Here is a 21996-nt window from a genome sequence, read left to right on the forward strand (position 1 = left end):
ATATCAATGTTGCTGATAAAAGTGAAGTATAGAAGCTTTCCAAATAAAATCAATTAAACTTTTAATAATGCTTTTCTGTTTTAGAAAAAAAACTATGCTTTTTTCTGGTTGTCAATTCTTCAAAGACTTTTGAATAAAAGTTTAGCACCATAACAAGGGCCGTTTCACAGCTATCTTTATTTCAAGGGTCCCTAGCCTCAAAGGGCTGCAGTGTTTTATGGTGCTCTATTTGAAAGAAATTTCAAGGTTAATTGCATTCGGTACCATGGATAATTGCTCATAAAAGTCAAATTATCCATTAAGAAGTGCTCTCCTCTCTTTTTCAGTTATAATAGTATAATTATTTATGAACACCTTAGTCAACATGCATTAGCAAAGATATTGAGGAGGTGATACATAAAAAGCTCTTAGAGTTATTGTTATTAGTTCTCTTATTAGTTTTAGTTTTATACTGTATGTGTTTTTGATGTTCAATTATGTCATATGTGATGCATGGGTAACTGGACAACTCACAAGTGAAATTAAGAACTTTCATTATAAAATCCATCCATTTTCTAACTGTTTCTTCCAATTTAAGGTCGCAGGGGAACTGGAGCCTATCCCCTAAGCAATGGACACAAGGCAGGGTACAGCCTGGACAGGACGCCAGTCTGCCATAAGGCAGACAAACTCAAACACGGACACATGGCATACACTCACACCAAGGCCAATTTTCCCAGAAGCCAATATGTGTTTGAACACTGTGTTTGAACCTCCAGTATGTGTTTGAACTGTGGCAGGAAACTGGAGGACCCAGAGGAAACTCAGGCAAACACAGGGTGAACGTACAAACTCTACGCAGATAGCACCCCAAGTTTGGAACTGAACCCAAGGCCCCAGCAAGCCACTGTGCCACCATGCGACCCTTCATTATAAAATAAAAACTAATAATAATCTTTGGTTTAAAATTTAAATAAATTTGCTAGAGGGAGAAGCAGAAGTGATAGTGGGTTTGTGTTAAATGCACTTACTCGCTCTTGGTCACATTAAAAAAATGTAAGAATGAAGGAACATTAAAATCAGTTTTTCAATGTGAATGAGCCCCTCACCAGTCCAAGCTTTTATTTACTTACAGAATCTGGCAGTATTGAGATGACGGAGGAAGAAGTGGGCTTCTTAGTACAGCCTCGCTTGAATATTGCCCTCTCCCAAACTGCACATACATGTAGTAACCTCAATTGAATGTAAAAATATTACATATAAAAGGATTAAATTCAAATCTCATTCCTGTAAATTTGGAAATCTCAGGTAATTATACATGTGAAAAACATGCTGCTTATATGTTTAAAACCCAGTTGTGATCACAAATGGTGGGATTTTTGTTATTACAAAACTATGAGAGTTTGTTTTTTCAAACAGACTCTACTATCAGTTATATCAGAGGATGTGATGAAATGTATATATATATACAGGACCTGACTTCATAAATCTTAAAAATCTGCACTGCCTTATCTTAAGAGTCTAAAATGGTTTGGACAGATGCTGACAGATGGAAAATCTATCTTCCACTCTGAGTTAACTTCATGTTCTATTCATAACCCAGGTCAGTCAGGTCTGTTTTTTAGGTGATTTTTTGTTGTTTTAAAAGTATTTCAGGGCTCTTCCAACTGCATGGAATTTTGTTTTATGCAAGATTTATGCACTGGCTCCTGGTAGACAGAGATGAGCTAAATAATAAAAGTGAAGGGCTGTAATGTATTCCAGATACATGGTTTTGTTTTAATCACAGATATCTCTGTGTATTCTGGCTTTTATTTTTAAACAATAAAACAACAGAACAACATTGCCATAAGCACATTACAATAACAGTAAACCATCATAACTATTGCTCATAATCACTGAATATTATTTATACCAATTTCAGGAATAAGCCTGGATAGTTACAGGGGTCCTTATAAGAACATTAGCATTTAAACAACAAACATATTTAACAATACGTTGTTATGTTATGTTTATACAGTACATGTTGTTTGTACATATACATGTTTCCTTATTGGAAATATTCCTTATTTCCAGATATCTGAACAGTAATTTCCACTACACCTCATTTCCAAATAATGTAAATGTACTGTAGGATATGCATAAAAGAACTGTATGGGTAAAAGCTGTATTAATGAAAAAGGCTTGCTTTCACAGTACACAGCACAAACATGATACGATACACAAAGTAAACATGTCTCCAAAGGTAAAACAAGGGATCGGAAATCAGATTAATCTGTTTTGAAATCATGTGGTTATAGATTTGTACCTTTGCCTGTTGTATGGTCAGTACTAGGCCCATCCAAACCTGGTTCTGTCACTTGACCTGCCTTCTGCCTCTGCCATTCATAGTGTCCTGAGCTGATATCCTCCCAGTAGCATTGCCCGTTTTCAAATGTGCATGGACCTGTTTGTCATATACACCATTAGCAATATTATTTTGGGAGTTGATAAGGAAAAAAACAAAGCATTGTTTAACAAAAGTTTTCTAGTTTAAATATTACACAGAAATCACACTAGTACATGTAAATATTGCAATTCAGAATTGAAAGTATTGATTTCTAGATTTAATACTACAGTATCTGTCTTTTGCATTTTATTATTTTCACGAAATGTTAATTACATCAGTTGGTGTTTTCACACAGTAATTCCGTAATTACTTTTATATATTAACCACGCACTTTGAAAACCCTTTTAGCATACTTTCATTCTTTTGAAATTCTAAAAAGAATGCCATATAGTGAGTCCGCTGAATACCATGCAAAAATCCATCTAAGCATAAAACACTGAACAATCAACAGAACAAATTGAAAAAACATTATATGCTATTAGGTTTGTACTTGTAATCTGCCCTACAAGCCCATTTTTCTTCAGACTCTAAAGCTTTATACAGTAAGAACTACTGTACCACAGTAAAATGTCATAGACCTGAACTCACTTTCTTAGAATTAATCAAGGTTTAAAGTGTAACAGTGAAATTAGGGTAATGGAATTAGCAGTATTGTGCATGAAATATGAAATGAAAATATATGTGATGTGAAATTGAATTAGAAATGTTAAAAAGATAGTTAGATCTACAATACTATGTGAAATCCTCACAGAGATAAATAGACTTACGCTATGTACAGTAAAATGACAGAGAAACATATAATCTGCAATATTATATTCACACCATATACAAAAGTAAATTATTGCTAATATAATAATTATTTTGGTTATACACATTTGTATGACCCTGATGCTAGAATTCTATACACACAATAGGAGACACTCACAAATTATGAAAAAGTGCAATATGCATAGATTATATATTGTATGCCCTTCCCATTGTAGGAACATTGGGAGGACACAAAACTCTGAAAATAGTTTGGAGAGATGTGTTCCCAGGAATATTTCTTCAACTAAGAATACGATGCATTTTTTATTTCTAAAGAAATTAAAAATGTAACAATGAATGTCAATGAATTACTGCAGTGCACATAAGTGTAACAGCAGGACTAACTTCTTTTAGTTAAAATCAAATTGTGTACAAAACAAACTCAGCAGGACAATAATCTCTAGATATTCATGTAGGTAGCTGTGTCAGCATGCGTAGGCTGCAAAGGAACAGGTAATGGGTTTATTTCACGCTGAAAAGAAAAGAAAGGAAACACAACGTTTTGGCTGCGGAGCCTTCTTCAGGTGTGAGAAAGACGGGGTAGACAGCAAAGATTAAATAGCACAGGAGAACAAAAGCTGGAAAAGTGGAGGAGGACGCAGAGGGGAGAGGCAGAGAGGCCACTCAGGAAGTGCAAAGTGAAGACGGGTAGAGAAAGGTGTGAAGTCAAAACCTGCATGAGAATAGAGAAGAGTATACCAAAATAAGTCTGTCATTGAGAGAAGGGGGAAGCTGTGAACCTAGTTTCAGGATGAGTTCCGTTTCTTTTGTCTTTCTGCTGTGGGAGTTGAGAAACCCTTCTTTGAGAACAGAGACAGAGAGATCAGTGTGTTCATCTGAGCCCATCTGAGGTGAAATGAGAAACTATGGGCTCGGAGAAATCTTTAATCTTCACAGCACTAACATGTTCTCTGAAGCGGTCTCCTGGTCTCCTTCCAGTTTCACCAAAGTAGATCGCTGGCATGTTTTGCAAGAGATACAATAAATGAGGCTACTGGAGATACAGGATGTCATCTGGGTGATCTGGAATTGACCTGAGGGGCCCTGAATGAGCGTGTTGTTAGATATGTATTTGCAGGTGATGCAGCGAGTTCAGTTGGGTTGCAGGGGAAGGTGCCTGGTGGGGATGATTGCCGAGTGTGGTCGAGGGAGCTGTGAACAAAAATTTTAGATAAACTTCTTGTTCACGGCTCCCTCGACCACACTCGGCAACCATCCCCACCAGGCACATTCCCCTGCAACAGAACTCATTCATTCAGGGCCCCTCAGGTCAATTCCGGATCACCCAGATAACATCCTGTATCTCCAGCAACCTCATTTACTATATCACTTGCAAAAAATGCCCAGATATCTACGTTGGGGAAACCGGAAGATAAGATAAGATCAGGTCACTTTAATACAATTTCTTGCATTAGGAATTCCTCTTTTCGCATACCCCAGCTTGCTCTCCATGAGACACAGACACACTGACAGGGAGAGAAGCTTTTGGGGTCAGAGCGCAGGGTCGCCATTGTACTGTGCCCCTGGAGCAGCTGGGGTTAAGGGTCTTTCTCAGGGGCCCAACAGAGAAGGATTCCTCTGCTGGCCATGGGATTTGAACCAGCAACCTTCCAGCCACAGGCGCAGATCCTTAGCCACAGTGCCACTGCTCCAAAGGAGACCAGGAGACTGCTTCAGAGAACATGTTAGTGCTGTGAAGATTAAAGATTTCTCCAAGCACATAGTTTCTCATTTCACCACAGACGGCCACGATCACACTGATCTCTCTGTCTCTGTTCTCAAAGAAGGGTTTCTCCACTTCCACAGCAGAAAGACAATAGAAACAAAACTCATCCTGAAACTAGGTTCACACCTTCCCCCTTCTCTCAATGACAGAGTTATTTTGGTATAATCTCTATTCTCATGCAGGTTTTGACTTCACACCTTTCTCTACCCATCTTCATTTTGCACTTCCTGAGTGGCCTCTCTGCCTCTCCCCTCTGCCTCCTCCTCCACTTTTCCAGCTTTTGTTCTTCTGTACTATTTAATCTTTGCCGTCTACCCCGTCTTTCTCACACCTGAAGAAGGCTCCACAGCCGAAACGTTGTGCTTCCTTTCTTTTCTTTTCAGCATGGAATAAACCCGTTACCTGTTCCTTTGCATCTCTAGATATTTTGTTAAATGAACAAGATTCATTTGGAATCTGACAAAAGTACCGTTTGACATGGATGAATCTTATTTCTGATTACAATTAATTCATAATTATAGCAGACAAGCAGCTGTAAATTTGCAGCATGCAGAAGGGCAGGATTTTATAAACAGCTCACCACACAGCTCCTCATCTTCTCCCATAGGACAGTCCACAATGTAATCACAGTAGGAACGCATCGGAATGCACATAAAGGTGTCAGACCTTCTGCAGAAGAACTGGTCGACCTTAAAAAATGAAAATTACTTTTAAAAATGTAGTATCAAGGAAAAAACAAATGACATGTGATCTTTCTGTATAAAAACCTTAACTCTTTGTAACTAAATATTTAACACCACCCTGCACAAACAAAACAACATATTTCAATAAGAATATTGTAGGATGCCTTTTTCATAAATTTTCAGATTCAATTACTTGACTCTGGCCATATGCCATATTGGAGCACTACCATGTAACTTTATGCGAAACACATTATTAGACTGCATTAGGTCATTTACAGCAAATATCAAATACAATTCTGCCTTGCTAAATTCTTCAGAGGATTCCTCTTTTGAAACAGCAGATTGATCTGTGTATGCTAAAGAGTCTCATACAGGCATTCACATACTGAAACATGACAGGATCAATAACATGCTGTTGATAAATTAGGAATGTAAGGCTCAAATTAAACAAGTTAAAAGCCAAAATAAATTAAGTTCTATATTAAAAACCATTAGTAAACAGTTACAGTATGTATAGTTCAAAGCCTAGTCAAAGTTAAAAAATAACAATATATCCCATTTCTGACCAAACAACTGTACACAGTTATGTTGCAACAGTTTTCACTACCTTCCAATGATTTCCCATTTTGAATTACATATGATATATTCACATTTGTAAAGTGAATATTTTAAATTAAAACTTGAGTACTCAAACAGAACATTTTTATCTGTACAAGAAGTTAAATATCATTTTAAACTGCAATGCAAAATAAAACAAACGAACATAAAATATGTTCTGGAAGTATTTACCGCCTTGTGGAACAGTGGATATTTTTAACTAGTCTCCCCCATGAAAAGAGATACTCACTGAGCAGGGACTGGGAGCTGTAGAGGGCACTGCTGTGGGTGAAGGGCTGTAGGGGAGCTCACTGTTGTTAACATCATGAGCACATTGTAGTGAGAAAGAAATGTCATCCAGTGCCACCTGTGCTCCTACACCTGGACCATGGATGTACTCAAAAACGACCTATAAGAACCATTGAGACTTCAGTGGTACAGTAAAATATATCATTTACATAGCAAAGGCAAAGAAGGAAAACTGAGAAGTCTCCCTTTTTCACCATGTCCTGAATGGCAAGATTAATAAGGAAACATTGCTGTGAAATAGAATCCACCTGTTCTTGCCAGCTTAAGCTCTGTCTGGAACAAATGTGGTGTTCCAGTTATACAGTAGATACATTTGTAACCAGTCTTCCAGAGTCTTCCAGTGATCTTTCAGAAATGTGAGTCTCTCATATATCACATTAATCAAAATACAGTGCATTTTATAACTTTAAGATTTTTAAGCTTAAAGTTAGACCATGCTACTGCAACATCATCATCATCTGGAACTAGGTCAACACCTTTAGCCAAAATGCACCTCAGAGTGAGGTTAGATGATTACTTTCTTTAAAAAGTGTATAAATCATAAAAATACAGAGAAAGTAACAGTATATTCCAGCAGTAAACAGTGCATACCGTATCTCTAGTGTTATTTTGTACCTTGTATTTTAAAGAGCTGGAAAAGGTAACCTCCATCCTTTCCCAGTAGAATCCGACTTCCTGATCTCTGACCCACAGACCGATGTCACCTTCTCCATTAGAGAAGCTCCGAAGCTTGACAGACAGCTGCCCTACTCCCTCCCCTTGCATGTAGTAATAGAATCGTACCTGGTAGAGAAAAACAATTTCACAGCACACATGTATCAATACATTGATTAAAACAGCTAGTAAGTGCTATGTTTCTTCTCTTACATATAAGACACAATTTATTATTAAATAAGTGTTACATGTATTTTTATATTAACATACAGTAATAGATCATTTTAAAATCATTTTTCAGGTCAAATAACTGAATTATGAGTGAACCTTGCATGGTAAAACCTGATTTTCTGATGTACAGTGCTTAATATGAAGACCACATTGTACCAGCAAGGCTAAGACTATGCTTAGAATTGCTTTTCAGAAAACAATATTGTTGTTGTTATCCATAATAATCATCACCATCATTTTCCTCTTGCCTTGAACTCTTAAGATCTCATCTTATCTCTTTACATCTGTTGTGGAGATGGGATAAACACCAAATCAGACCAGCATAAACTGGGTCTATTGTGAAACCTTGAGTGATGAAATGCAAAAAACAATACCCTTCAGTCTGAAGCTCCAAGAGGGAGCCACATCTGGACTCAGATAACAGCTGGAGGTCTCCTGCCATAAATTCACTGACAGGGCTAGAGTGATAATTAATAAATACTCATAAAAGGGTACTGATTGCATTACAATTGTACTTGTAGACTAAGTTTAATTTAAGTAGGTAAAAAAAGAAGGAAAATCAAAACTTTACCTTACCCACTAATAAGAAACCTAGTAACTGATAATGTTTTATTTTTGTTTTGTAAAAATGAGAGGCCTTTAAAATACATAAAGCTGCTGTTGAGAATTGGTTTTGCCATTTACATTTGCCAGTTTTTTATTTAAACCAGCTTAAGGCATAACACAACAAATTACAATTTATGAAATCCAGTTTTAACCAAAAAAAATTACAGACATAAAACAGATTTTCATGACAGACCATGGCTTTTCTGAAACCCATGGCACCACAAACAGAAGAAACTTACAGTACAGGCTGGGGAGGGAAGGAGAGTCCCAGAAAAAATTTCTGTAGAGTCTCCAGTGGTCACTTTTTGTCCATCAGCAATAATGTAATGACCTAAAATAAGACTCTTATTAATAAGTGAGTTAAGGAGTTGAAATAATATATGGTACTTCATCAATGCATTGCCAGCTGAGGGCAAAAGCTTGACAACTCTCCAGTTAAAAGTGATTGTCTCAAGTTTTAGAAAGCTTGGGTGCTGTTTTAAATTGCCATGCACAAACAGCATTACTCTTTACTGTTCAGAAGTTTGGAAAAGCTGAGAAAAATTCAATACCACACCAGAATGAAATCTGAAACCCTCAAATTGGAGAAAATCATGTAAATTACAGTGGAACAGACATACTGTAGATGAAACCCTGTATCCTTCAGTCTCTTTATGAAAACTTTCTCTTTGGACCCCAAATCTATTATACTTTTCTCAACTTCATTTACAGGATCGATTGAATTCCAAAGGCCTGCTTGCCTGCAGCCGAGTTCTTGGTGTGATCTCTAGGAGGCCCTGTGACACCTCCTCCAATCTGGCCTTCCTGGCGTTTCCACTCATAGCCTGGAGTGTCCAGATCACTCTGCTCCCAAGAGCACAGCCCATTTTCAAAGCTGCAGTGCTCCTTATACCCAAGCAGCCCTGGGGAGGGGTAAAAGTCAACAGCATCAGTACATTCTCATTGTATTCGTCAGCAAAGTATATTATACATAAGATCCATAGACTATACCCATGTCTGCTTTTTTTGATGCATGTTTTTGCATTATGTTTAAACCCCGGGAACTGAATTTCAATTATTATGTTGAACCATTGTTTATAAATCATAATTTAGATATCAAAGATTTGACATCTGTTTCGGACTGACACAGCGTTGCTTGTGTTTTTGAAAGAATGCATTGAATGAACTGTAACAGGCTGCCCATGTACACAATTAGATAATGAAGATAATGATGTGATGTGTGATGCTATTACCATTTTATTAATTGAACAGTGAAAGAACAAGAGCAGCTTTCTATTTGTAATAAAGCTTTCTTAGGTTACTACTCACTGGATGCACAACCAACTTAAAAGTTGAACTTTGCAGGATCTTACCACAGTCGATCTCATCACTTCTGTCGCCACAGTCATCACTGAAATCACATATCCTGGCCATATCAATGCAGACTAAATTTGAGCATTGAAATTTGTCTTCTGGGCAAGTGGCTTGTGAATCTACAATGTACAATGAGATATGCAAGTGTCAAGACTTCCAAAAGCCTATGTCATGCAACAAGCATTATTTAGTTGTACATAATTAAAACAAGACTGTAGTTTAAGACAAGATGGCTGTTCATTTTTTTTAAATACATTCCTCAGAGCTCTGTAAGATCCTCTGCTTTTTAAGATGTATACTGACTTAGTCTTGTGCAACAGGGGTTAAAGGGAGCAAGAAAGCAACTGACTGAAGAGACAATGAACAGATTATAAGTTTGTTTTGGGAAAGAATGTTAAAGCCAGTTTAGCTGCCCAGCTCGATAGGGTACTGTATGTAAAAAGCTAAGTTACAGCACAGCTCAAATAAGAGGACAGATTTTGTTTTGGTATTTTCTCCACTGTGTTTTATAATTATAAATAAAAGTGCATTGTTTTTTACCTTAAAACTTTGTGTATATGAATGTTTTTTTCTGAGGGCTGCCTATAGATACCTTTACATGTGAGTGGCAGAGGTAGGCAGACAGAGAAAGGTCCTTTTGAAACTGAACTGTCATAAGAAAACTTACCTTTTAGAGGGCAGTTATGGAAGGAAATGTCATCAATGGCAATATCCCCAAAGGTACTGTAGCTCCTGGTGGCCTCAAAAATAATATGGAAGATCCGAGGAATGCGCCCAATTCCCACAACTGCCCTCCTCCACCTGTTACCTTTGTTACCAGACAACGTCCACAGCAGTGTGTCACGGGAGTCTTCACGCAGGAAGACACTCAGCTCTCCAATGCCTTATGAGAGAATCCACATCTCCAGTTTTAATTCACAGCCATTGACAGTATAATCACGGCAGTCATGCCTTCTTAAGCATTGACAAGTGCCACAACTCCTTATGTTTCACAATGTTTCTTATACCACACTCTTCTATATACTCACCACTCATCACTCATGTCTTTGAATAACACAGGGTATTAGAATTCAATTCTTAAGTTAGAATTCAAAAGTTAGAAATCAAAAGTCCTGGCAATAATAAAACAGTTGGAACAGCATTTAATACAAGAAATTGCATGAAGATGTTGTGAGATGAAGACACACGGCTTTTGTTCAATATATATATTGTACTGCATTGTGACAGATCCTTTTTATATCAAGGATTATATCTCATTGTTCCTTTTTTATTGACTTGTAATAAGAAATGAAGCTAATCGTCAAGCAGTTAAAGCAACCAATACGGTACTAAATGGTAAAGAGGCTTCATCCAGTAAAACTACCTGGCTGGACTAACTTCATTATTTAAATTACATTATCACAACCAGGGTATAATTCACAGGATCTTTGTAGACAGCACACAGTTCATTTCCAAAAAGATCTTCTTACCAGCTCCATACATGTGATAGTAGAATTCCATGAGGCATTCAGTGCTAGCTTGCTTCATACCAGGGCTTTGTAGAATTGCATAGCTGTTCCTGTCACCTCTGTCAGCTTCCACAGCCATATACCATCCTGAAAGAGTACAGATAAGTAAACATGGGAAAAGAAAATAGCTAATTTAGTTCTAGTAAAGAAGATTATTACAAGAAAAAGTGTAAATATTGCACAATATTTACATTTTTGCTTTTCTCATTTGAAGAATGTTTTCTTATTAATACTATACCAGATTAGTGAATCGTTATGAATTAACTGGCTTTAATGTCACTTGTACCAGCCTTTCTTCTAAAGTAGCACTGTTTGAAATCTGTTTGTCAGAAACATAATCCCTCATCACGTTTTGTCTTACAAATTCTTACCCAGCTCCGTTCCTGTGGTGTGATCACTGGAGGGCCCTGTGTTTTCTGTAGCTGTCCCATTACAGTCCCTTTGCCACACAAACTGCCCCTGGCTGATATCTTCCCACTGACAACTGCCTGCCTCAAAATCACAGCCCACAAATTCTTCAACAACAGAGCTGCCTGCAATAGAATGTCAATAATGTTTCACAATCAGTCAATCTCATACAACATGATATTGATAGTCTAAAATGGACAAATAATTCCTGATGCACAAATATGTACAGGAATATAAACAATGAAATCTACACTAGTTCATGTGATGCCATACTTACATACAGTCCAAAAATTTGAAAAAAACTACAGTTTGCTTGTGTTTGGATTTGAAAATGTGAAAACATTTTAGCTCAGTATTTAACATTATAGAGAGAGCAGAGTATCTATGATTTGTCTAGTATATCATGGTATTCAGTTATTTAAGTTATTTATGATAGGAAAGCACACTGAAAGAAATATTGTGTATTTATACAATTATACAGTATTATAAAATGTTAATAACATTATGCATACTGTATCATGTAAAACAATAGTACAACTATGGTAAAAGCAGTTCTAAAAAAGCTAAAATACTTTGGAATCTTTACATGGCTAAGCTCTGTTTGTCTACTGTATAAAGAAATGTATTCACAAAGTGCAGTTTGCGTAATCTGAGGCTCTAGTGTTCATCCATCACCTTTGAAGCCCTGTCGTGCATTTTCAGTTCAATATACAGTACACTGAAAATTCCATTGAAACCTACAGATTAGCTGTGCAGCTTTATTGTAACTATGGTGAAGTGTTTTGCTTTAAAAATACTACATTGAGTTAATCATGTTGCAGGAACAAGGCCTATTATTTTATTTAGAATTAAGTGTTATTAAAGATTTCTAATCTGTGCCTCTAACAAGCATCCTGTTGCCTTATTGTATAAGGCACAATAGGGTAGCTGAAGAGGCCTCCCTTGGTGGTCTGAACTACAAAATGAGTACTGGTCTGTGCAGGTGGGAAGGTAAGGAAGGTGAGTTTGTCTTCTTGGTAACGATCCTTCCTACTACGGAGATCCTACAAGTTTAAACTCCCATAATGGAAGCCACCAAGATTATCTAGCAGAGAGCCATAGGCACATCTGGACATCATCTAAAAGTCCCTGGACATGGTCAATCACTCAAAGAAAAACCCACCATTAAGTGATCAGCATTTTGGTCACCACAACGATACCTGATAGCATCTCATCCAATCACCAACTTGTGAAATTGTACCTTAAAAGCAAGAACCCAATTCATTTTTTGCTAGTTAAGTCACCGATGGTCTCAATCTTTCCAACTGAACTTGCAAACTGACTTTCCCAACCATGTATCTGCAAACAGTCTGAGTTAGGATTAAACGTTTCTCCAAGATGCCATGCCAAGAGAGTGCGTCAGTGAAGTACAGAATTCTGTCCAACATGTTCTTCCTGAAACAGAAGAAATCTTGTATTCCCAAACCCATTGTTATTTCCACCTGATCAACAAAATTAGACAGTTGGATTCTTGCTTTCTGTTGAAGAATATCCAAACATATTCTAAACAAAGCCGTAGCCAGAACAAACCGAGTTTTTGTCTTCCTTGCTGCCGGACAGAAGTTCAGCAGCATGCTAACACTGGCTGAGCCCCAACGCAAGACAGATCTTTCTCTTGCTCCTCTCTCTGCACCGGAACCGTCCCAGCACAGAACAGTGCAAGTTGTATCATGCCCAGCTCCATCTTACAAGCGAGAAGTTTAACTCTTTTAGGATAAAAGAAAACAGCTCTTACCCCCACAAACTCCTGGTGACACTTCTACATCATCAATAGCTATAAATCCTCTGCCTCCAGATTCTGCTTCAATCAGCACCTGTCAAAGCAAAACACTGGTGACACTGCACACAGTATCTCCTGGTTCTTCACTCTACATAGCGGATCCAAGGAAGATATTGAAAATGCTATGGTCATAATTTCAATTGGATGTTTAGATGTTCATCATAAACCTAGCTGAAATGCTTTTTAAATAAAATTGTATCTGCTAGGCTTATCTTATCTGATGTACTTTGTGAAGTGGGAAATAAACAGAAGGTCCACAGCTGAGTACTGGAGAAAAAGTTTCACAAATGTAATACTGACTGTAAATAGAGCCATTTCATTCTTTTTAAAGAAATTAATGAAGTGTTACAAATGGCTGTTTTCAGTTTTGGATGTTGGGGAAGGAGATGTCTCAAATGTCTTTTGGGGCTAACCCATAACCAACCTCTTGTTATGTAGTTTACATGACTCTAACGAAGGTTAGGAGACTACAAGCACACCTCTGAATATAAACAAATAATGGCAAATTAATTACAAATTAAAAAAGGAACATTCCAAAGTCTTGAAATAACAATTGTTTCCATAAGGAAACATTCATTTAGTTCAAACAAGATTAAGAAAGATTAAAATCAAGGGGAGGCTATTTAGCCAGAGTAGTTATTAGCTAATTGATCCAAGTATTGTATTTCAGTTAGCCATTTCCTGAAAACACAACAACAACAGTGTCAGGTTTGGATTCTAATCCACAATTCTGTTTCTATTTCCCTACATTTTGTTTTTTTCCATCAATCCAGCTCAATTTAAAAGGTATAACAAAAGCATTTAGTTTGTTATCTTGGAGCAAAGATGCATAATAGCATTGTCATCCAAGACTTAACTATGCTGGTACTATTTACTGCATCCTCAGGCTGACCTTACTGAGCAATTTAAATACTTAAATGTGCCATGCTTAATGTGGTAAATTAACTCTGGAAATTAATATAAGTAATTTATTCCACAAAAGCGGAATATTTTATATTATAAAAATAATTATTAATTTTTTTAAATGGGTGTGACCTCCAGGATATGTTTTTACAACATCACAAACTTTAACATACTGTATAATGCATAAAACGAAGCACAACAACATAAAATGAAGTAATAACTATCACCTTTAATTGTAATACTGAGATTAAAGACCACCAGAGAAGGAGGCAACCTTAGTGACTCAATTGGTAAAGGTGCAAAAACAAGTGCAGCTGAACTCTGTGATCATGGTCTCAAGCCCAGTCCGTGTCACTGGACAACTGTGACCAGGATTCCTCTACTGGCAATGCATAATCTGTTGAGCACCACTGACAGGAGAGTGGAATAAGTTAGACAGGGCTTTCTTGGTTCTCACAGTCTGTGACTCAAGAGATGAGCACACAAATGGATATTCCAAATTGGCTGAGTATAGCAACAATTATTGTCTACTCTAAATTTGAAAAAATGCCATGTTTCAGCCACAGTAGCCTTTATCTTGCAGTATTACACGTTTCACAGTATGTCATTGAATAATTGAACATTTGTACTCACTTTATTATTTCCTTATTATAAATCATGTCTTTTTTCATTTCTCATAAACTTTACACATAGAACTGAAACCGAAAATATGCATCTAACAAGTATCATTAATATTAAAAATAATGTGCCTCATGAATTAAAATCCTTAAATGAAAATATCAGAACAACTCTCTGTACCAGCTGTCTTTGATCTCTGTAATTAAATGGTGCAATCCAGCAACAGCAGATATTTACTGTATGAATAGAAAGAAAATCATGATACCTGGAATCTCTGTGGCCCTACGATAGTGTCTGTAAAAGTTTTCCAAGTGTTGCCACTTTCCTTTATCTCAAAGAGCAAGTCTTTATGTGTGGCACTTGACTGCAGATATACCAGCAAAGACCCAGAGTCCCTAAAGAAATAATGGTCAGATATTGTTTGGCATAATGGAAAAATATCAAAATTTGGCTATTTATGAGGTAGTATCAGTAAATGAAAGGATAAAAATCAAAAGTATTGATGCAGAAAGAAATCTGCCTCAAACCTAAAGGTAATTTTAATTGTAATTGTAATTGTTTTAATTGTTGTTTTTACCGTTTTAACCATACATTTTTAGGACTGTAAGCAAACTAAATTTCTCTGCTTAACTTAATTTACCTGCCACTCATGTGATACCAGAAAGTGAAGCAGCTGATCCCACTATCCTGGAAGTGCTCTGAAATGAGAAGAGCTCTGTCTCCTGGAGCACGGTGTTGGGTTTCACACAGCAAGTACCTCCCTGAAAGACAGAGAGTCCATCTTCAGATAGCAAGAGTGGGATGAAATGCATATTTTTCCTAGTGCCTGTGCATATTAAAGTATTATGCTTAGGTGAGGTAAACCAAACCAATCTCATATAAATTAAAAAAGTAAATTTTCGCTCATCTTAGTTCCTAAATTGACATCAGAAATTTGATTTAATCAGACAATTCCTGGTTTATCATAGCTGAATAGGAACAATATTGTACAATATTGAACACATATTGTATGCCTCCTTCCTTAAAGAACCCTTGTCTACTGTTGCTAGGTAATCTAAAGTACAGTACAGACAGTAGTACAGTAGTGTTTTTAATATTCAAGGCACACAATATCCCTAAATTAAAAAAACTTTTTTTAAGAGCCATTATGCAGAATCAAATATTACTGCTGTCTCAGAAAATTTTGTTTGAATTTGAAAGAGCAAGAGGAAATTCATTTTGTAGTAGATGATTGTACTCTGGTACTGTACAAATTTAATGATTTCTTGTTCACTCTTGATATTATTCTAAACTGAAAACTTGCTGATGACATATATTTTTAAACTAACTTTTCTTATTAGATGAAGACCTATAAAGTCTTCCTTGAATTTAATAAAAGAACTAGAATGTGTTATTATTTTAAAAAAATCTTACCATCTCCTGTTTGGGTAGTGTGGTCAACACTGGGGCCAACTATCGACAACTGACCATTAGCATGAATCCAATCAAATTGGTCTCCTTGGGAATTCAGCCATGTGCACTGACTTGACTCAAAATCACAGCTTCCTGTGTGGGGACAGGCACCGGCAGTCAGAGTGACCTCGTCGATGGCCACAAAGCTGCCAGCAACAGGATCTAGCTGTGCCTTAAATACAACCTGCATAGAAAATAAATGGTTTTATACTGTAGGATTGAAGACTATAAGTACACATGCAAATTTGACAGAACTTTCAATCACTGAATTATTTTTCTATATCATTTTGTTTATTATTTAAATATTTTAACTATCCATAAGCACATATGGAGTCTTAGTATTAAAAGGCACACATGATTTCTTTCTTCAAACGTCTGACAACCCTGCTAAAGATAGGTTAGTTACTTGTCAATTTATTTTTATTGAATTTAAGAATTAGTTCATTGACAATTTAAAATTTAGAAGTGCGAATTATGTTTTATTATCAACAAATTTAAATTAGTTGTTTCTAAAGGAATTGGCTGTCAGGAAAAACCCTTGGCTGACTCCAACCTGTCCACCCATCAGGCCATTCACTCAGCCTGTACATGCCCAGGAAGTCACAGACAGACTATTACCCTAAGAGAACCTTAGCCAACCATACTCCCAGCAAGGATGAGTCCATTGTGAAGCACACTTCATGAATATTTGAATTTGAATATGCTCATTGCTCTAGTTCACTAAGGGCTGATTTTAAAATGTCAGTTACTCAACTCTACTGTACAGTATGAACTATTCTTACGCCTGGCTATAACATAAATGTACTACGCATGGTTACTGACATGGTTCTCAACATGAACAGGTAACAAAAATATTCAAGCCATATTAAAAATGTTGTTACCTTGAAGTGTGTGGCCGTTGACACTGTGACTTGTGCAACCTCCCAGTAGTGTGACTTAGCTCCTGATAGAGCCCACAGGGCCTCTCCCAATTCACCATTCTCCATGGTGTGGATAGAGAAACTATCATTGTGACCTGTGGTCAGCCAATACCTGTGTACACCATAGGAGGAAATCAGCTATTAACATTAACTCCTGACCACAAAACAACACTTGATTTAAACAAAAGTCCACAGCTATCTTTGTACACAGATTATTAATAAGACAAAGCCTTAATACAATGTTATTTAAAATTTAAAATCTTTGTGTATGACTTCTCTTCACATTACCCACAATATTCCCTTCTGTCTTCTATTATCTTATCAGCGGGAGACAAACAACTATTTCAGCTTTATAAAATGAACCAAATGGAAATGGTTTGTTTTATAGGGAAACAAAACATCTATTAAAATGAAAGAGACAGAAAACACATAAAATTGGCATGTAAATTTGTAGGTAAATAGTAATGTAAAACGTAATTGCAAAACAAATCCATAAAAGGTTTTTCTAGTGCTCACTGGTACTAGAAAGCAGCTTAAGCAGCAACAGTGTTCATTTGAAGCTAAGGTCAAGCATTACAGTTGTGACATCAGTGGTTTAAGTGTGGTCTATGTCACTAGCAATCACGATTGTAATTCTTAACCTGTGCATCAAATAAGCAGGCCTATATTTCCCAGGTGGCAGTGTTCAAATGGCCAAGCACAAGATCACCAGGGAATTCTCAGTTTGCTGTACAGCAACCATCTCTGTGACTTGCTGGCAGTTAGCTTCCAGACTCCTCCAATCAATGCTAATTTTCCTATAAGGCTCTGTTGGACTTCCAATAGGAAAATATGTCTCAGAGAAGTGCTTCAGAAAAAACATGAACAGTCTCACTAGTATAATCGCTACTATGTTGGAAACCAACTGGTAATCCAAACAGGATGAGGAATGAAATTAACTACAATTTATTTATTCACCCCACCCCAGCACTGTTCTGACAAAAACACAAATAGATAGTGCTCAGATACACATTTAGATCTCTAAACATATCGTATTTTATAAATAAGTTATTGTTTTTTGCCAACTGACCAGAACTGAACACAGGACTCCATTGTTGATGGGTATTCTGGAGTTAACAAGTGAGCAACTTTTCTTGTATCTTCTCCAAGCACTGTCATAAAGTGGCCTAAAAAACAGTGAGTACAAATACAGCAGGTGAATGCTTGATAATGCAAATTAACTGTAATCTAGTGATATAGTTGACATTTCAGGTATAATACATTTGAATAGACAAAATCTGTGCTGTTAATACTAAAACAATAGCTTTTCAAGTTCCTTTGCAGTAGGAATATGTAGATTATGCAGAAATATGTAAAATATGTAGATATGTAGACTCTTTATGCTATATTTTATATTTTCTGACTGCATCACCAGTAGATTTTCTAAAGCTTGCTATTTTTCATTTCAGTTGTCATTTTTTGTAAGTTTGAAAAAAAATAATTATCTAAAGCTAGCATTTCTAATAGAAATTTGAGCATTAGGCAAAATTACTAGTTGCTTGAAGTAGGAAGAAAATAACCCCTAAATGACTTTTTCTATGTTATTGTTGCTGCCATAAATCCAATTTGCAGAACTCACTGGTAGGGAATTTAATCTAAGCACTGGGATGTTCAGAGAAGTAAGTGTGAGTCACTAACCTAGCAGCCAAAGACCTGTTAAGTAAGTGAATTACAAATAGAATAGAAGATTGTAAAGAAATTTTGTTCAAGCATTAAAAATCCTCAAAGGCTTTGACAAAGTCAACCCTATGGACTTCCTCAGTATTTAACAGTAAAATTTAAACCACAGGACACAAGAGGAAACTTGTGGCAGTGAATTTACAATGGAAAATGTATACGAAGTGTGGTAGGAATCTGGAAAAACTGTTCGTCAGGAAACAGCTGGATGAGATTCTCAGATTGCTTGGCTAAAACCAAACAAGCATAGATGGGCCAAATGGTCTCCTATAATATGTTATCTGATAATATATCACTCTGTAACTCACAACTGGCAACCCACTGAAGCTAAGCAGGTGTGAGCCTGGTCAGTACCTGAATGGGAGACCTCCTGGGAAAAACTAAGGTTGCTGCTGGAAGAGGTATTAGTAGGGCCAGCAGGGGGCGCTCACCCTGCGGTCCATGTGGGTCCTAATGCCCCAGTATAGTGATGGGGACACTATACTGTAAACAGGCGCCGTCCTTCGGATAAGACGTAAAACCGAGTGGTCCACGAGTGGACTCTCTGTGGTCATTAAAAAGCATTTCTCAAAAAGAGTAGCGGTGTAACCCCGGCGTCCTGGCCAAATTTCCCATTGGCCCTTACAAATCATGGCCTCCTAATAATCCCCATCTATGAATTGGCTTCATTACTCTGCTCTCCTCCCCACTGATAGCTGATGTGTGGTGAGCGTTCTGGCGCACTATGGCTGCCGTCGCATCATCCATGTGGATGCTGTACATTGGTGGTGGTGGAGGGGAGTCCCCATTACCTGTAAAGCACTTTGAGTGGAGTGTCCAGAAAAGCACTATATAAGTGTAAGCAATTATTATTATTGTTGTTATTTTTTCGATAAGCTTTAAATTTGATTAAGAATACAAGGTTGAATCTCAATCTCTATGTTCTACCAACATAGTTAATATTTTTAAGTTAACACCCATTTGTATTTAAAGCTGTGGAACGTCAATTACATTATCACTTAAAACATTACATTATCATTAAAAAAAATCACTTGACATTCATTTTACAGAACTGAAATGCAAACCTAAGTGTAGTCCAAATCAATGCCAGAAGAAATTTCTGACTCACTTATGGATATCTGAATTAGATTTCAAGCTTAAATGATGCCATAGTTATAAATCACACTGTACTAACGTATACTAGAGTACATTTTGTCTTGTGGACTTGTTTGTTCCTTAAATAACCAAAAGGGAGCAATGTTGATTAACAACTGACCAGAGTGCAAACACTAGTTTGATGCATAAGACTCCAATATATTAGCTGACAAAGACGATAAACGTCAAAATCAGACAGTAAAAAAATAACAAATGCTGTAGCTAGCAGAGGGAGTCAGCACAGCCTCACACAGTCCAGCATATTTACCATGCTTTGTTCTGTAAGTCTGATCAATCTGTGGTCCATAGTCCAGGCCATTTGTGTGAACCCAGTCAGCAGTTTCTGTGACATCCTGCTCATAACCACACACTGAAGGACTCTCAAAGCCACAGGAACCTACAGTAAACACACACTATATAAACAACTGAACAAACAGATTGACACTTCTGAAAAAGGGACCTCTACAACAAGAAGGTATAATGAAAATACTTTTCATACTGATCATAGACCAAAAATGTTTGAATATAATTAATCAATAAAAAAGGCAGGAAACCCTATCATTGTATCAGTACCTCTGACGCCACAAATCTTCAGATGGTAAAATGTTTGTCATTCAATATCCAAACAAAAATTAAGTCCAGAAAACGTTTGTGTTTTCTCCACTAAATTATTTATGACAAATATGACTTTGGTGTGGAATATACTATTAATATTACTGCATAACAATTACAGAAGTTATAACCACAGAACATTATCCATGCTAAAAATCATTGTTACTTGATGTGTATTATTCCCATTCATCAGGGGTAGAAATACTTTTGGTGTGCAATGAATGTATGTACCTCATCTACTTGTACAATATTTAAACAAATTAAAAACAGTGGAAAAAATGTATTCTGAATAAGACTCTTGTGTAAGACTGAATAGGGTGTTTATTTTGAAAACTAAACCTTTTTTGTACTTACCTTGATATGTGCAGACTCCAGCCCTCATAGTGATGTCATCAATGGCAATGAATCCCTGGCCTAAAGGATTCCTCTTCCCAGAAAACTGTACCTGCAGATATGTACATAAACAAATCTTTTCTTCCCTTTCTAAATCTTTCTAAACAAGCATCAAGGATTACATTCTCACCTGACAAATCCTGAGAATATATACTGAGGAGCTTTAAAACATAGCATATACTACATGTTCCATTATGTATATGTTGCATATACTGGTTTGTTGCATGTTTCTCAGAATATAAAACGTTACCAGAGAGTCATTTATTTCACTCAGTTTTCATTAAAGTTGTAGATGTTATTTGAGAGCTTGAGTTGAAAAGTCCGATACATCTTCTGTTGTGAGTATCGCCTCTGTTGCTGTCTGTAACACATGAATCGTGCAGTTTTAGAAGACATGATTAAAAGAGTATCAGTGAAAGATGGGTCAGCTTACTCTGTAGGATTCCTTCATTCTGACAGTTATGCGAGCGTTCAGCCATACTGCATTCTGTGTGCCTCTTCTTGACCACACAACTGTGTCTGGAGATGAATTCTGGAAGCAAACGATATGGCTTCAAATGTTTACTGACCTAAAGGTTATTAGATTCTTATCATACTCTGTGTCACTTTAAATGTAATACCCAGATAGCTTGTTTTTCTTCAGCATCACTCAAGCGCTATATTAATTTTCATTTAATGTTGTTTCAAATACTCCATGTAAGCAAGCATTTATTGCTGGTGTTCTTTATGATTGTATGGTGTTTACACACAGTACATGTAAGATGAATGATCTTACATGGCACTGCACACTGGACATTAGACATATACTATTTCTTGCATTAGGAATTTGTCTTTTCGCATACCCCAGCTTGCTCTCCATGAGACATAAAGGCAGGGAGAGAAGCTTGGGGTCAGAGCACAGGGTCAGCCATTTATACGGCACCCCTGGAGCAGCTGGGGTTAAGGGCCTTGCTCAGGGGCCTAACGGAGTAGGATTCCTCTGCCGGCCGCAGGATTTCGAACCAGCAACCTTCCAGCCACAGGCACGGAGCCTTAGCCTCAGAGCCACTGCACCACCTCTAATAATGTATGGGGAATATTCTACCAAAGCATTATTATATATGTACATTTTACTATAGAAGTGTAAAAGGTTTTCTTGTGAAAAAGGTGATAGTTTGACAGCAACAGGTCAGTTTAGCA

The 21996-nt window shown here is 36.9% G+C and overlaps 1 protein-coding gene across 1 annotated transcript in view; it reads right to left on the minus strand.

Moving 5' to 3' along the window:
* LOC148832882 (MAM and LDL-receptor class A domain-containing protein 2) overlaps positions 1–21996 on the minus strand; it is an 89190-nt gene that overhangs the window by 41898 nt on the left and 25296 nt on the right. The window contains exons 18-37 of the mRNA XM_088918157.1: positions 21251–21349; positions 20779–20869; positions 20081–20209; positions 18032–18128; positions 16924–17074; positions 16004–16226; positions 15231–15351; positions 14856–14985; positions 13025–13103; positions 11214–11375; positions 10804–10929; positions 10002–10217; positions 9334–9453; positions 8722–8883; positions 8221–8312; positions 7106–7273; positions 6432–6590; positions 5482–5590; positions 2288–2425; positions 1113–1212 (exon numbers count right to left, since the gene is read on the minus strand). Of these exons, the coding sequence (XP_088774283.1) occupies positions 1113–1212; positions 2288–2425; positions 5482–5590; positions 6432–6590; positions 7106–7273; positions 8221–8312; positions 8722–8883; positions 9334–9453; positions 10002–10217; positions 10804–10929; positions 11214–11375; positions 13025–13103; positions 14856–14985; positions 15231–15351; positions 16004–16226; positions 16924–17074; positions 18032–18128; positions 20081–20209; positions 20779–20869; positions 21251–21349 (2672 nt within the window). The remainder of the gene's footprint in view (positions 1–1112; positions 1213–2287; positions 2426–5481; positions 5591–6431; positions 6591–7105; positions 7274–8220; positions 8313–8721; positions 8884–9333; positions 9454–10001; positions 10218–10803; positions 10930–11213; positions 11376–13024; positions 13104–14855; positions 14986–15230; positions 15352–16003; positions 16227–16923; positions 17075–18031; positions 18129–20080; positions 20210–20778; positions 20870–21250; positions 21350–21996) is intronic.

This window comes from Atractosteus spatula, chromosome 6 (genome assembly GCF_055471065.1).
Source record: "Atractosteus spatula isolate fAtrSpa1 chromosome 6, fAtrSpa1.hap1, whole genome shotgun sequence".
Classification (NCBI taxonomy): Eukaryota; Metazoa; Chordata; class Actinopteri; order Semionotiformes; family Lepisosteidae; genus Atractosteus; species Atractosteus spatula.